The sequence below is a fragment of the Melanaphis sacchari genome, unplaced genomic scaffold (genome assembly GCF_002803265.2).
Source record: "Melanaphis sacchari strain LSU unplaced genomic scaffold, SCAv2.0 Contig22_pilon_pilon, whole genome shotgun sequence".
Taxonomy (NCBI): domain Eukaryota; kingdom Metazoa; phylum Arthropoda; class Insecta; order Hemiptera; family Aphididae; genus Melanaphis; species Melanaphis sacchari.
In genome coordinates this window covers 2,154,473-2,167,320 of record NW_020271107.1, presented here as the reverse complement: position 1 = coordinate 2,167,320, position 12,848 = coordinate 2,154,473, and the positions used below count along the sequence as shown (strand labels likewise).

At 22.3% G+C, this 12,848-nt stretch overlaps 2 protein-coding genes across 2 annotated transcripts in view; one reads left to right on the top strand and one right to left on the bottom strand.

Annotated features, from left to right (window-relative positions):
- The first annotated feature begins 272 nt into the window (after positions 1 to 272).
- LOC112594498 (serine-protein kinase ATM) overlaps positions 273 to 12,848 on the top strand; it is a 28,516-nt gene continuing 15,940 nt past the window's right edge. Inside the window, exons 1-18 of the mRNA XM_025339304.1 lie at positions 273 to 458; positions 1,294 to 1,455; positions 2,380 to 2,491; positions 5,238 to 5,399; positions 5,454 to 5,586; positions 6,289 to 6,394; positions 8,842 to 8,934; positions 8,995 to 9,222; positions 9,286 to 9,422; positions 9,493 to 9,627; positions 9,717 to 9,806; positions 9,889 to 10,093; positions 10,160 to 10,424; positions 10,482 to 10,662; positions 10,749 to 10,963; positions 11,033 to 11,141; positions 11,647 to 11,749; positions 12,659 to 12,803. Of these exons, the coding sequence (XP_025195089.1) occupies positions 375 to 458; positions 1,294 to 1,455; positions 2,380 to 2,491; positions 5,238 to 5,399; positions 5,454 to 5,586; positions 6,289 to 6,394; positions 8,842 to 8,934; positions 8,995 to 9,222; positions 9,286 to 9,422; positions 9,493 to 9,627; positions 9,717 to 9,806; positions 9,889 to 10,093; positions 10,160 to 10,424; positions 10,482 to 10,662; positions 10,749 to 10,963; positions 11,033 to 11,141; positions 11,647 to 11,749; positions 12,659 to 12,803 (2,665 nt within the window). The 5' untranslated portion in view covers positions 273 to 374. The remainder of the gene's footprint in view (positions 459 to 1,293; positions 1,456 to 2,379; positions 2,492 to 5,237; positions 5,400 to 5,453; positions 5,587 to 6,288; positions 6,395 to 8,841; positions 8,935 to 8,994; positions 9,223 to 9,285; positions 9,423 to 9,492; positions 9,628 to 9,716; positions 9,807 to 9,888; positions 10,094 to 10,159; positions 10,425 to 10,481; positions 10,663 to 10,748; positions 10,964 to 11,032; positions 11,142 to 11,646; positions 11,750 to 12,658; positions 12,804 to 12,848) is intronic.
- On the bottom strand, positions 2,438 to 3,501 carry LOC112594497 (39S ribosomal protein L46, mitochondrial). Its single transcript, XM_025339302.1, has one exon. The coding sequence runs from the start codon at positions 3,316 to 3,318 to the stop codon at positions 2,515 to 2,517; it is 804 nt and encodes a 267-aa protein (XP_025195087.1). The 5' UTR covers positions 3,319 to 3,501; the 3' UTR covers positions 2,438 to 2,514.

Below are 12,848 nucleotides of genomic sequence, written 5' to 3'. Positions count from 1 at the left end.
TAGAAGAAAAACTTATATATTATCTTAGATTAAACTGCCGTACTGCCGGCTGCCGATAGAATTAAATATGATATCGCACCGCTGTTATGTTTTTAAACATTTAAAGTATTTAAACGTTTTCAGTGTTTTCACAGGAAGTTTCTATAATTTATTTGTTCTTTGTCGTTGTTTGATTTAAAATTTATATTTTATTTGTTCTAGAGAATATATATATTTTAATTTATAACCATCAAACTATGTAGGATGTACCATCTATAAACTATAATGTGGGGTTTAATATTAGTTTCATTTCTATATTCTATGTTTTTTTCGAATTATATTTTTAGTTTTGTGTCTTAATTCGTTATTGTAATTTGACCAATATTTTCTAAATAATGAATAACAAAAAACCTAATTTCAACAACAATTTAGATAGTTGCTTACAAAGTTTAAACTCGAATAAAGTCACAGAACGAAAGGTAATAGTGTATAACATATTAAAATAAACTATTGTATAAAATATAGGTAGAATAAGTATTTATACTGAGTTAAGCCATATTATTTAATGTATGACTGAGAAATAAACTGTCCATGCATAGTATTATAATTATTGTTGAAGAAAGATATTTAATTAATATATTATTATTGATAAAAAGACTAAAACATTTTATATTTAACAAATAACTTCCATAATCTTCCAAGTTTTATTTCTAAATATGGGACCAAATGTAATGTCAATCAATAAGAATAACAAGATTAACCTTAATATATTTTGGACTGTCATAAACTTAGATCACATATTGGTATACATGTGTCTAATATCTATTATAATAAACCAAATAGAAACTAAAAATTAAACCAGTTATCTTGATTTTAGAATATTTAAGTTGTCTTGAAAAAAAAATATTATAAAGATGAATTTTTTCAATAGATCAATTATTTTAAGTTAAATTTAATAATCCAAAGTAATATTTTAAGTAAATGTTAAAAAGTACATTTTTATTAGTTTTAGACGTAAAAGTTTGAGTTTCTTTTACTCTTTCTCCCATAATTTTATGTCCTAATTCTAAACATAATAGTTATTATGATTTATAATATAGTACTATATACAGTGTATGCAATTTTTATAATACTGCTGATACTTAAATATTATTGATGCAAGTTTTAATGACATCAACAATTTTGTATTTTAGGAATAAGAAAATAATAATTTATCAAATATCTATCTCTCATTACAACTTGCTAATTATAATTGTATAGTTTTACTTATTCATTAATACTATTTTAACATCTTATAAAAAAATATATTTATAGATAAAACAACAAGAAATTCAACAATTATTGGAAAACGATGAAGTCATTGAAGTTTTGAATTATAACAGTAGTCTACAACAGATAAATCAATCTCAAAGTATTGATGGTAATCTTGTAACATGGACATGTCTTCTAAATTGTTATCACCGAAGCTTAATACTTGTTAGTAAATTAGTCTTTTAAATTAAACAATCAAACTACCCTTTAAAGGACTGCATCTCATACTCCTTGTTTATCTTACCACCTTCATTACATTTGATATATTTATTCACTGGTAAAGTGTTCATTTATCGTTAAAGACAAATATTGAAGCTAACTACCCACCCATGTGTAAAATTAAAACCTGCCTTTATTTTTTATTTTTCTAAAATAAGTATTAATATTTTTTTACAACATCAATTAATATTTATGTAACCTATAACTTCCATTACTCTATTTAGACAATATAATGTTATCTTTCCAAATCCTTTATCATATATAAAAATAGCTTGCGTTTTAATGCCTAGTGCTGAATACTAGAATAAATAAACAAAATATACCTGTATAGGTATAGTTAGTTTAACAAACTAAATTTTAGTCAACATATTATTTATTTAATAACAATAATTAAGTATAAAAATATTTATACATTTTAACAAAAATACCCTTCAACCTAAAATATTTTGGGCTATTGCTCTAAAAAATATGACACTTCTTTCACTTTTATTAAGATAAAATTACTTATAAGTCTAAACTAATTATAAAATTATATGCAAAACAAACTGTTTTTATTTGATTATTAACAGTTAATTATTACACTAGAAATTTAATTATAAATAAATTACATTTTTTTTCTGCGTACTCATTAAAAATAGTTAATGAGAAATATGTGTCTTTCAATATGGATATTAATAAATTCATCTTGATTTATAATGATATGTATCTAAAAATGTAACTATTATTAAAATTAATTAAAAGATTTGAGATACCATATATTTATAGGTACCATAAAAATGCAGGTGCTAACTATCTTTTTCACCTCTGTTATTTATGTCAAAATAATTATTAATAGTTATATTTGTATAATGTTCCATTTTTATTTGCCAGGATATTGAGAATGAAGACAAAAAGAAGCAAAGATTAGGTGAAAGTTACAAACAACCAAATTTAAAAAACTGTTCTATTTTGCTGAGAAATATTATCAATAAAGCTAACAAAGGTAAATGTGAACAAAATCATCTATTATGTGTTTACATTATAATTTGATAAAAATAATTTGACATTTTTCATGTATGGTTGAATTAGTCTCTTATTAAGCTCTGGAACAGTTGACCATTCATAATCAGTCCATGTGCCTTTTTGTTCTACATTTCCATCCAAAAGTTTTGCTTTGAAAAAAAATATTTTTGCTCCTTCTACATTACATTGCTCTCGTTTTTGTTTTGGATACTTATATTTATAAAACCCGCATGGAGCATTACCATAAAAACTAGCATTTATATTATTACCACATAATTCTCTTAATATTCTTTCAGCTGTTTGTCTTAATGTTTCTCCATTATTCCACAAACCTTGTGGTAAAATCCATAAATCATCTTGTCCCAATTTTTGTTTAACAATCAAAACTAAATTATCATCTAATTTTCTTTTTAATGATTTAGTATCATTTATTTCATCTGCCTTAGTTGAACGACTAGCAAATTTAAAATTTAAAAGTTCTTCTTTGTTCTTATCTACATAGTCTTGTGCTGATTGACTCGATGCTTGATCTACATCATCAAAATCAATAACCTTTCCATTTTTCAATTTTTCCATTCTTTTTACATCTTTTTCATGTCTGAGCTCGTGATCTGATTTTAAGCTCTTTTCAAATTCAATTTCTTGTAAAAAATTTTGAAAATTTACCTCTGTATCAGTTAATGATTTAGTAATTATTGGTTTTCGTTGTAGACATAAACCAGCCATGATATCCCATTTCACTTGCTTTGTTGAGTGCATTCTACTATAAAAGTTTTTTAACATAATTACTTTAATAAATGTTTTCATTTTCAGATTCTGTTAAAATAGATACAATTAGGTAATAGATAGTAATATTAAGTGCATACACTTAAAAATAAATAATAAATATTGCCTTTAAAATTTAATTCAAAAGTTAAATTGTTTAAAGTATTAATTCAAATATCTAAGTTGTATTTACTATTTAATATTAATATTCTTCAAGGATTAAATAAGGAAACACATTTTAGTAGACTAGTGTTTCTAAAAAGTAACAATGATAACATTGATAACTAATAATTGATAAATGATAATATTTAACAAATTATTCTAAAACCACCTACCGGGTTATAAACGTTAAACACAAAATTATCCTTAAAATCTGTTAATTTTCGTCTTTTTTCTGTGAGGTTCTAAATAATAAGTTTGGAAACTTTAAATTTTATACACGATTAAAATATAATTATTGGAATACAAATTTAATATGAATATCTTTAATCGTTGTTTTAAACGTTTAACCCACATATGAATGTTTGAAGATTTTATCATGAATAGAATATTATTATATAAACTATAAACATTTGATTAAAATTTCAATTATTTATAAATATTCGTTTTTTCAATAACACAGGTCACAGAAAATATAAAAAGATTTGGCAAACACTGGTTTGCGTAAAAATTTCTATTTTTAATTATATTTTAAATTCTAAGCAGAGCGATGATAATATTAATTTTACATTATTTTTTTTTGTGTCATCACCTTTTGAGGAAATAAAAGTGCTTTGATCATCAATGTTGATGACTTTTAGTAGTAAATTAGATATAGTTGTTACCTTGTAGAGTCAAAGACAAAAATTTACACTAAATGTTTACATTATTTGCAATTGCTTGTTTAACTTTCAAAGTATTTTTACATTTTTTGTGCATTTATAGACATAATAAATTTATTTTTTGAATTTACATAAAAAAACGTTTTTGCTTGGTCAAAAAACTTAATATACAGGCATGATTTTTTTTTTCAACTATTTGAAATTCAACATTTTTCAAACAATCAATTTCATCAAAACTTACAAATTATTTTGTAGTTAATAAAATATAATAATATACAATTTTCAATATTTTTAGTTGAAGTTTGAAAATTTAATAGAATAGGTACTTATTCTTTTTTAGTGATTCATAGTGAAACTAAGAAATTTAAGAATTGTATAATCTAATTGTTTTATATAGATATTATAAGTTCAAATTTAGATGATATACATTTAAACTGGATATTATTTATTATTTCAATATAGTTCAAAATATTATTTATAGATACATAGAAGTTTTATGCAGGTACCTATTTCATAAATTTCATCATGTACAATTTCATTTTCAAAAAATGTAGATTAATTTATTACTTTTATCTCTTGATACCAGAAATCCTTATATTATTTTGTAATGTTTGTATATTACTTCAAATATACACTAATACATCAGTTGATCTGGAATGTTTGTTTAGTTATTTTAAAAATATATTTATATCTAATAGCATTTATTAAATATTTTTAAATCAATTTTTATATTTAATCAATGCTAATAGGTAACATTTAACATTATAATATTTAAAAAAATAAATATTTGATGCTTTATTGAGTTGAATAAGGATTAATCTATCTATTGAAATATTATTTTCTACTTAACACTTTATAATTAGTACCTATTTATTTTTTTGTACTTGTATTTAATGTATTTTCAATAAACTTGTTATACTTTTAGTATCTATTATAATATTTCCAAAATTCTAAATTATATTTTTGGTATTTTAATTTAATTTATATTTTCTTGTCTATTTATGTAATTATTTATAATTTATTATAGTCTCTTCTTTATGCCTTAGAAGTAGTTAATTACATAATTAAATTATAAAACTAATAAATTCCTCCACAATCATAAACTATAACTTGCTCTAATAAATAATTTTATTTTTTTAGATCAACCTTATTTGCCCATCAAAGATTTGTTAAAATGTATTCTTGATGTTTCACAAAATAATACTTTTAAATTATACATGGGAGAAGTTTACTACACAATTTTAGAACAAAGTATTTTATCTCAAAATTATTATTGGCATTCATTAAGCAGTTATTGGAATGGTAAGAAATTTTTTTTTATATAAATACAATCGATCATTAATGTTTATATTTTAGATTTGTTTTCATTGACTTACAATTTATATGATGAGAATTTTACAAACATGAGACATATTTCAATAAAAATCATGAAACATATAGTAGTCAGAGGTGATGCCTATTCTAGTGTGTCATTAGCTGTTAAAAAAAAGTAAATATTTATTTTCTTATTTACCATTACACATGTTGTTTAAAAAATTATACCATCTATCAAAAATTAAAAATACACTAAAAAAATTATTATTCATGTGGTTAGTGAAAATTTATTATTTTTAATTATTTAAATTTTTGTGACTTTGCTATTTAACATTGTCAAATTATAGGTACTATAAATCTGAATTATCAATATTATTTAATTTATAAGACATTTTTTTTTTATATAGATATGTTTATAATTTTTTTATAGATATATATATATATATATATGAACATCTTTGATGTTATACTATTCATTGTTGTAGTAGATATTAACATTTTTTAACATTCTATTTTTGAAATATTAAGTTATGTAAAATTCTAAAATTGTATATGTATTTATATTTGTTGAAACCCATCAATTTTAATAGATTTTTTAATGACCTAATCATATATTAATTAATGCAAATTTTAAAATATTCTTTCAATTTAATATATATAATATTATTCAACAATTTTAGAAAAATATTTCGATTTAGTTTACAAAACTAAATTTGTAACTTGTCTTTTATAAATTGAAAAATAATGCATAACACTTTTTGTAATGAGTGCATGATGTTAAGAAAATCACATCATATTTTTAATTATAAATATTATAAACTTGTATCCAGTTATCTAATTATAATAATATGTGTGTACAAATATAATTTTATTTTAGAATATTTTCATACTTACAACAAGCAATATTGGACACACTTAAAGAGATTAATGACTTTTCTTTAAGAGAAGATTTAATTATTCTTACATTTAATGTTTGTAAAACGGTAAGTTATACTTTTCAATACTTATAGTTTTTTATAAATAATACTATAAATATTATTAAACCTTATATTTCTAACCAATTAATTAATTATCTATAGTGAATGCTGGCTGCTAAATATAGGCATGCTCGTTTATTATTATGTATTATAGTATTACATATTTATCTCAAGATTACATTTTTGAAAAAAATAAATTGTTTTACTTTCAATTTATTTATAATTGATTAATAATATACAAATTAGTTTTTATTTATTACAATACTTAAACAATTTTAATTGAGTTAATCAAAATAAACTAACTTCACATTTATTTTTTTTTAATTAAATCAATTTTTATGTAATATAAAATAAGATAGTACTAAACATTATAAAAATAATAAAATAAACATTAACAAAAAATCATTGACGGGGTGCAACTAAATCAGCATGCTTTGGATAATTAATACCATACGTTAGAATACCTGATTTTTCAAAGCTATAACAAGTACATATTATAAGGTTGCAAATTCAGCTATTACATGATATGCCTATATCACCAATCGTAAAAGTTACTATTTTTTTTTTCAACAGTTATACATAAAACAAAATAAAAGTAAAAATAAAATAGGGAATAATGGATTGAGTAGATAATGATAATAATAACAATGAGTGCTATGCACTAGGTAGTAGTAGGTGGTACTAAAAATAACGTTTGATTTGTGTCTTAAATTTCATTGCTCCAAAATTTTGTCATTTTTATATCCTGTTTGCGGCTTATAAGTATGATATGTTACATTTAATTGGGCATTCGTTGTAATTAAGCAGGTGTAACATTGCTTGGACTTATCCGCATACACAATTCGTTTATTTCCTATTTTTTCAGGATTTTCCCTTGAATACCCACTACCTTTGCTGCTGTGCGTAGACGTTTTAATGTCTTTCAGACCATAGATTTGTTTTTATGTCCTAGAGACAGCTTCTTTTCGACATTTTGCTTGCTCTCAACCTCTCATAATTTTAATCTTGCTGTCTATGGGATTTCTTCTTGCATTTTAGGAAGTTCTTTCTTGATTTTATCTGAAACATACAACTTGTATATTATACACACTGTTTGCTTCCCACTTTAAGTTACAAATTTTTGCAGTAATGTGTTTCTAGCGCATATTTTTCCTTTAAGTTAACACAGTGTTCATTAAAGTTAAGTAACACCTAGATATTTAGGTAGTGTGTGTTCTAACTTAACTCCTTCCTAGGAGATGTTCAACTTTCTGATTTTCAGATGGAACACACATATTTGAGTCTTTATTAAATTAAGACTAAGCATTTTGCTTTTGTAATATGTTGTCATAGTTTTAAGTTAGGGCTCTAGTTAAGTTTCCACTCCTTCAATATTGTTATCTTGAACTGCTTCGCTGTATACTCCTGTAGTGATTGATTGATCGTTTATATAATGTTAAAAAGGATTGAGGCCAGAACACTGCCTTTTAAAAACCTGTTTTTTGCCTACTCTGTCTACTTTTCTTGTTTCCTAGTGTCATGTAAAATCTTCTATGTTGGAGTAGTGTCTTTATTATCTGTGTAAATACTTTGTCTTTTGTAAGGTTATAAATTTGATCTAATAAAATTCTATTGCTGACCGTATCTTAAGCTGCTATCAGGTCTATAAGAATTACTTCAATAATATTTTTCTTTTCAAACCGTTTTCAATAAACTGGGTCTTAGTTACTATCCATCTTGTGCATGATTTGCCTTTTCTGAAGCCTGCTTGCTCTTGTATTAACTTTTCGTCAATATATCTTAGTATGCGTTTGTGAACCATTCATTCAAAGGCTTTATATAGGTGACATAGAAGTGATACCGGCTTTGAGATTTTGGAACTTATTGGATCTTTTCCTGATTTTAAAATAGTTATTATGTGGGCTTTTTTCCAAATTTTGGATAGTTTGTAGGTAGTTTTGATTTCATTAAATTGCTACAGTATCCAATGTTTGGTCTTGGGATCAAGTACATATTGGTAATATTAACATCATCTAAAACGAAATTGGTTTAGAGATTTACTTTAATACACATAAATTATAGACAAAAAAATAAAAATAAAAATATTATAGAAAATTAAATTAAAATAAATATTCTAATGTATTGTTAGTAAACAATTTTCTTCCTCATGTGATGTAAAATAAATAACCTTGTAAAATACTTACTAATTATTCTATTAAAACAGATTATAAATATCTTATAAAAAATAAAAAATAAATATAAAGTACAAAATATTACCACTTGATTTCATTTAATTGACAAACATAGATGTTGGGAACAATATTTTACTTAAAAAAAAATTCTTCTAAATTATATTACTACCATATAGGTTAAATTATGTTATTTAAAAAAAAAAAATGTATTTAACATTTTAATATTAAATATACAGAATCTCGTATATTGAAATAATTATCTTTTTTCTCAATTTTAATTAGCTATGGATCGAATGTCGTAAATCACTTTGCCAGTTTATCGAAGAAAATTGCACACATTTGATTAATTTCTATGAAAATGATAAACCAAAAAAGGTTAGTTTCTTCTCAATTACATACCAACTTATTTAATTTTTATTAAATTAAAATATTTAGATTCAAGAAACACTGTATAATTTGTTAACTTTGTTCATAAAAATACATCACCCAAAATGCATTGACTTCAACCATAAAGAAACATATGCTCATAACAAAAATATGTGGATTGTCCAATTATATCATATATATGAATTTGTACGTCGTGAAATACTACAAATGAAAAATAATTCTAATCCTAAGTTTTTGAATTACATTTCAGAGTTGGCTGTAACAGTTTTTAATATAGTAAATTAATATTTTATTACTCAAATAATGAATTTATTTATTACAAAAAATGTTGTTGTTTAGGTATATTTTAATAAATTAGATCCATCGACTCTAGTTTTAGATGAATGTTCTACTCCAAAACGAAAAAAATATGATATTAACATTTTATCTTTTGTAAATGATCTTACAAACTTAAAAACATCAGAAATATGTACCCGGTAAGATTATAATTTATTTTCAATATAAAATAAGACAAATAATATCATTACACGTTTAATAAATTTCTAGACTTAATATTATTACAAAACTACTAGAAAATCATTCATCACCATTTCTTGAAAAGGATTACATACATTTGTTAGAAAGTTTAACTTTATGCTTAAACTCTTATAAGGATACCAAATCAATAAAATATTTAATCGTGTATGTTTATTGTTCAATAGTTATTTCAGATGAATGCCTATATATTTATATTCTAATCAATTTTCTTATTTATCTAATTTATAATTTAGTTGCTGCAATGAATTAATTAAATCAGACAATATTCGCAAATTGAATCAAATTAGACCTTTTCTTGTGACTGTTTGGACATATACATTAAAGTAAATATTGTTTGTATAATATGAAAAACTTGAAATACATTTTATCTCTTTTATCCCTTATTAATTATTATTATTGTTTTAGAATGGTAATGTCAAATGAAAATTCAGATTTATCTCATAGTCTATTACACTCATTAATTGTGTTAATAAATTGGCATGATGAAATGTATTCTGATATACTAAGACTATATTTTAACAAAACAGTAAAAATTGATGATTCTAGTTTAAAAACTCTAGTAGTTTTGTTTAAAACAAGAGGGTTTTGCAGTACTTCTTTAAATAAAACAGTAAATATGAAATTTTATCATTAAATACAAGAATTTTTTTATATCTATTATTGGTTTTTTTTATAGAACACGATTTTATTACTTGATTGGTTGTTACCAATAAAGTTTCAAGATTCATTACTAGTTGAATCATTCTCCAAACTGAATCCCTATCTTTTATCAGAAGTAGTTGACTTAATATTGACAAAACCTAGTATTAAAAAATCATTTGTAAATCACAATAATTTAAAAACAATAAATTTTAATGACTTCACAAATACATATCATGATATAACACTTCAAGATTGTCCAAATTTACAACTGCAAATCACTGATCTTGCACAAAATAAAAGTAAAGTGTTTTAATATTAGAATTATATTAAGTCAAATGCATGGATTTTATTTACAGGTATAAGACGATCAATTGATGAAATTGTTTTTGAGAGATTAATTGATTTTATAGAGAAAAGTTTAGTAATAAAAGAAAAACCAAGTATTGCAACACTTCAAATGTTTTTATCCATGACAAATTTTCTTTGTTTTCTTGAAAATCGGTTTTCTCAATTTAATAATGATTTTAATAAATTCAAGTAATTAATAATTATAAATATTTTTATGTGAATATGTGATGTACAACATTTATTTAATGAATTATTTAACTAATTTTTATTCTCAGATTATATAAATTTAAATACATGGAAAAAGTAAATAATATAATTTCTGAACTTAATACTGATGTTAACCAGCATAATAATGAAGCGTTTGTTAATGTTTGCTCATCATTTCATAAAAAATTACAATTTGTCGATAATATAATAGTAAATGAATTAATAAATCATAAAACAAATAAAGTTATTACGACTAAACTTCATAAATTGAGTAAATATAATGGTAATAAATATACATTTTATTAAACAATTAATCAAGAGCAATTTAATATTATATGTTATAATGTTTTAGATTCTAGTTCTATGAATCAAGTATTAGATTATGATATTCTTAAAAAAGAACAAAAATTAAGTATTCAAGCAATTAAGGCACTATTACAGATTTGCTTCTATAAAGTTAAGTATTTCATAAATATAACTACATGATATACAACTATATATTTAAGAATTTTCACATAATATTATGTATAATATGTTATTCTACTAATCTTTTTAATAATAGGATTACAAAATTAGTGTTATATTATTTTTTTATCTTACCATATTGAGATTATTGATTTTAATTTTGTTTATTTTTTTTTAAATAGAATAATACTTTTATATTTTAAAAAATTTTTTGAAAAATATACAACTTAGCTTTAAATAATCTTTGAAATTGTAAGAAAACTAATTTTATAAGGTTATTAATATTTAATGTGACAATGTGATATAAATAACTTTGATTATATAAATTGATTGATTTCATAAAACTTTTTTTTTTTAGTGTTTTAAATAGGCATGATTGTGTTTTAGTTTTATATAAATATAATTAAAATAAAAGGTTATTCCTATTAACTGTTGATAATATTAAGGATCTAATTATATTATAATTTATTTTAAGTTAAATTTAACTTCATTAATTTATAGCACTATTACTATTTTTACAGATCAAACATATTTATTAAAAACTTTAATTAAAGACTTGAAAGAATTAGAAGATTCAATTTCTCAATCATACACCTATTACAAAGTATTATTATTATTTTTAGTTATAACATTTTCTCTTTAAAAATTGTAGAATAGTATATAATTAATATTCAGTAAAAATATTTATTCTGTTTGTGCATTCTATATTTATTCAATATTTGTTTTTTAAGTCCATTGCATTAGCAGATATTTATTAATATTAATTTCCATGGGCGTAGCTAGGATTTTAATCAGGGAGGGGGTAGTTGATGACTTTTTTTTTACTTTTTCCACATTTTATAGTAAAATTTACATGTTTGGTAAAAGAAATAGAATTCAATTTGAAGTACAGGAGGGCAAGTGCCTCACCATCACTATGATCATATATTAATCAAATCATCTGTTTGAGCCCTCTCCACCGAATTTAAAAAAATAAACATAGACTGCAAGTAGTAGGTATGTGTTATAAACATAATTTGCTATTGTTATTAATGAATTTGAAAATATTTTGTGACTTAAACCCTTTAAGTTTCTTCAATATCTATTTTTACCTCATTATATTGTATAAATATATTTTCAACTACTTATCTTATTTTGTGAAACTCTCATTGCCATTCAGTGCTAATTCTATCTTTTATTTAAATTACTACTTGCATATTTTTAATTTCACTATATTCTGTTTATTTTTTTTTTTTTTTTTTTATATAATACATTTTGTTTCTAAATTAAATGATTATTTATGAAAAAAAAACATAAATAATTCTATTTGTAGAAAACTAGAAAATGTTTAGACAAAATTGATTGTATGAAATTTCAAATTAATCGTGAAATGTAATTTATAAAAATATTAATTTAATGAGTTTACCTAGTTATAGCCGTTTTTATAAATATTTTACTCACTCACATTTTTGTATTTTTTTAATGTTATTTTGATCAAGTATAAATAATTATTAGACAAAAATATATTTTTTAGATTACCAGTTTTCTTCATATAGCTCTGAGTTTGGATAACTTAACAATTGATATAATTGTCCAATTGAATAAGTTTATTAAACAAATAGCTAAAGCTTGGTGTTCTCATCAAGAAAGTTTTTTTGAAATAACTCAGCTATTGAGTGGTAAAAATTTTTAATAATATTTTTTCTAAATATATATGTTTATAA

Coding starts and splice junctions, on each gene's coding strand:
- LOC112594497 (XM_025339302.1), bottom strand. CDS start 3,318: ATGAAAACATTTATTAAAGTAATTATGTTAAAAAACTTTTATAGTAGA.